Source organism: Sinocyclocheilus anshuiensis, unplaced genomic scaffold, assembly GCF_001515605.1.
Source record: "Sinocyclocheilus anshuiensis isolate Anshui unplaced genomic scaffold, SAMN03320099.WGS_v1.1 scaffold2275, whole genome shotgun sequence".
In the NCBI taxonomy this organism is placed as follows: Eukaryota; Metazoa; Chordata; class Actinopteri; order Cypriniformes; family Cyprinidae; genus Sinocyclocheilus; species Sinocyclocheilus anshuiensis.
Genome location: NW_015542331.1, coordinates 369,808 through 373,066, shown reverse-complemented (window position 1 = coordinate 373,066; position 3,259 = coordinate 369,808). Strand labels below are relative to the sequence as shown.

General features: G+C 33.2%; 1 protein-coding gene across 1 annotated transcript in view; it reads left to right on the top strand.

The window, feature by feature from the left end:
- LOC107691002 (prolyl endopeptidase-like) overlaps positions 1 to 3,259 on the top strand; it is a 15,687-nt gene that overhangs the window by 4,386 nt on the left and 8,042 nt on the right. Inside the window, exons 6-8 of the mRNA XM_016489451.1 lie at positions 945 to 1,066; positions 1,143 to 1,248; positions 1,334 to 1,528. Of these exons, the coding sequence (XP_016344937.1) occupies positions 945 to 1,066; positions 1,143 to 1,248; positions 1,334 to 1,528 (423 nt within the window). The remainder of the gene's footprint in view (positions 1 to 944; positions 1,067 to 1,142; positions 1,249 to 1,333; positions 1,529 to 3,259) is intronic.

The following is a 3,259-nucleotide window of genomic DNA, read 5'->3' as shown; positions in this document are numbered from 1 at the left end:
TATATATATATAAATAACATTTTTACTTAAAATTTTAGTTTTAGTACTTTTAAGACTTCATTAAAATTTAAAAATAAAATAAGTTTTATTTTTAATTTAAATTTTAGTACTTTTAAGACTTCATTCAAATTAAAAATAAAATAAGTTTAGGTTCACGTTTTTCATCTAATATTTCTAATTAATTTAGCTTTTTAAATTTTATTTCAATTTTGAATAGCTTTTGTACTATTATTCAATGCCATATTGGTATTTATTAATATTTCATCATTAATATTCTTTTGTTTTAAATATTTCTATTAATCTTTAATTTATTTAATTTTAATTTTAGTTTTAGTAGTTTTAGCACTTTAACCTAGGCCTATATAATTTCTCATTTTTGTTTAAGTTTTTCATCTAATTTTTATATTTTATTTTACTTTCATCACCAAAAATGATTTTTAATTGCTTTAATGGTAACAGTTTACAATAAGGCCCCATTTGTTAACATTAGTTAATGCAAACTAACATTGAGCAATACATTTGTTACAGTATTTATTACTTTGTTAATGTTAGTTAATAAAAATACAACTGTTCATTGTTATTTCATGTCAGCTCAGGTCCAAGTTTATTAGTCATGTGCACAAAAAGTCATGTAACAAATTGTGCATTGAAATGCTTGCAGTGAGGCACAGGTATTAAAATTAATAAAGTATTCATATAATAAGTATTTATAAGGTTTTTAAAAAATAAATAAGAGGTCTGTTAAGTAATATTAAAATATATAACTTTTACTTTTAATGATGTACTAGTAAATGTTTAAATGAAAATTTACTGAGATTAATAAATGCTTTAGAGGTATTTTTCATTGTTAGTTCACGTTAACTTATATAGTTAACATATGGAACCTTATATAGTTTCAACACCAGTAAGAGATCTTGATTGACTTCTCTCTGTCTGTCTCTCAGGCACTGAGACGTCCACTAACCTGCACCAGAAGCTGTACTATCACGTGTTGGGAACCCCTCAGTCTCAGGACGTCCTGTGTGCCGAATTTCCCGATCAGCCGAAATGGATGAGCGGTGTTGAGGTAAGAAACACACACACAGATGGTGCTTCATTTCTGGTTGTGTTATGAGGTGAATGACGTGTGTGTGTGTTTTCAGGTGTCTGATGACGGCCGTTATGTGCTGTTGTCCATTCGAGAGGGCTGTGACCCCGTCAACAGACTGTGGTACTGTGACCTGAACGCCGTGCCGCAGGGAATCACTGGTACAGACGCACAGAAACATTATTATTCAGATGAAAATGCTTGCTTTCTGCTGACAGGATCTCATGTATATCTTAATGATGACAGGTTTGTTGCCATGGGTGAAGCTGATCGATAACTTCGATGCGGAGTACGAATACGTCACGAATGAAGAAACCGTTTTCACTTTCAAAACCAACCTAGACGCTCCTCAGTATCGACTCATTAACATCGACTTTGCCCAGCCGTCCATCATCAGCCAATGGAAAGAGCTCATTCCCCAACACGACAAAGATGTTATCGGTGAGCAGAGATGCTGTTTTAATGAGATCACGTCAAATCAAAGTTCACTGTATTTACTTTCTCAATGAATGTCCCTGGTCTTATTGTGCCTAATTCATCTGCAAGTGATTGTAAGAAAAAAAATCTATATTTTCATGATCTCATAATGTTATTACTTTTTCCCTTTTACTTTTCCCACAGAAATATGTCACATTATGGAATTTGAATGTGTTGCAAATGAAGTTTTTATTTTTTTTATTCAGTTTAATTTATTTCAATTTGTTGATTTAAAAAGCATAACATAAGATTTTTATTATTTCATTTACGATATTTTACAAAATTTGACAATTAAAAAAAAAAAATGTTTTGGGAAAGAAGTCTTGTATACTCACCAAGGATGCATTTATTTGATTAAAAATCCAGTAAAACAGTAATATTGTGAAATATTATTACAATTTAAAATAACTGTTTTCTATTGTAATATGTTCCAAAATGTGATTTATTCCTGTGATCAAAGCTGAATTTTCAGCATCATTACTCCAGTCTTCAGTGTCACATGATCCTTCAGAAATCATTCTGATATGCTGATTTGCTGCTCACTGGTTCTCAGTTATTAATAATGGTTCTTTTTAATATCAGTGTTTTCACAATTCTTTGATTACTGCAAAAATTCAGCTTTAATTTGAAATAGAAATCATTTGTAATGTCTTTAGTCTCCAGTAATATTCTTCAAAATGAGATACTAGTAATGCGTTACTGCCGTGGATATTCCAAATTATAGCAATCAAAACATCTCAGCTGGAAAAACGCTGTGCCACCAAAGCGTTTTCAGAAGAGCGCCTGACATTTTTCAGTTGGCTAAAAACGCTTTGGTGGACACGTTATTGAATATTTATTGTTAGGCATATGGCCTATTAATCTTTTTTGCATTTATGCAATATACTGGAGCCAAACCTGAGAAAGTAGACCAGAATATTCCACTGCGTTCCTGGACACGCAATTTGCGTAGCTGTAATTCATAGGCGGGGATTATGCTAATTGTGAATGAGCGTTCATGAGCGCCCTATTTACGAATCACTGGAATTCATTAAGATACGCATGTTTAACTATCAAATCAGAAGTTTACGAAGCGTATGTGAATCCGGAGGAGAGTTTTCGGGAAGGTCCGTTTTACGCGCAAATTACTCAGAATGTACTCCTATACTTACGAATGTTTCATGAATGAGGCCCATTGCAACCATTATTTTTTGAAGACACTGAAAACACTGCGAGCGTCACGCACGCTTCAGTATGTGTGTAGTAAACAAAACCACGCGTCTGTGCCATTCATTCGTTCAACCGCAGAACATGCAGGATTCATATTCAAATAGTATTTTTGTGGCTTAATATTCACAGGCACTAGTCTATGTCGCGTTTTGTTCCAAGTGTACTGACCTACTCTTGATTTATCCATCCAAAATTTGGCAAATTCCATGACATTCCACGTTAAATAGTAGGCTGAATTCCGCTTTTATGATAGTAGGCTAAATTCGTTTTCTGCATCGCGGAATTGATCACTGTTTGTAAAGAAATGTAAAGTAAATATGTGTAAATATATCAGTATTTCCCCAAAATATGCCCACTTCTGGACGAAAAGCCATAATGGATGTTATTCAGTAACGTTTGCACGTGACTGCCTGAGTTTTGTTGACAGCCAGAGGTGGCAGAAAATTTTATGGAGGCGGCCGCCTAATAATTTTCTATGCAGAAAAA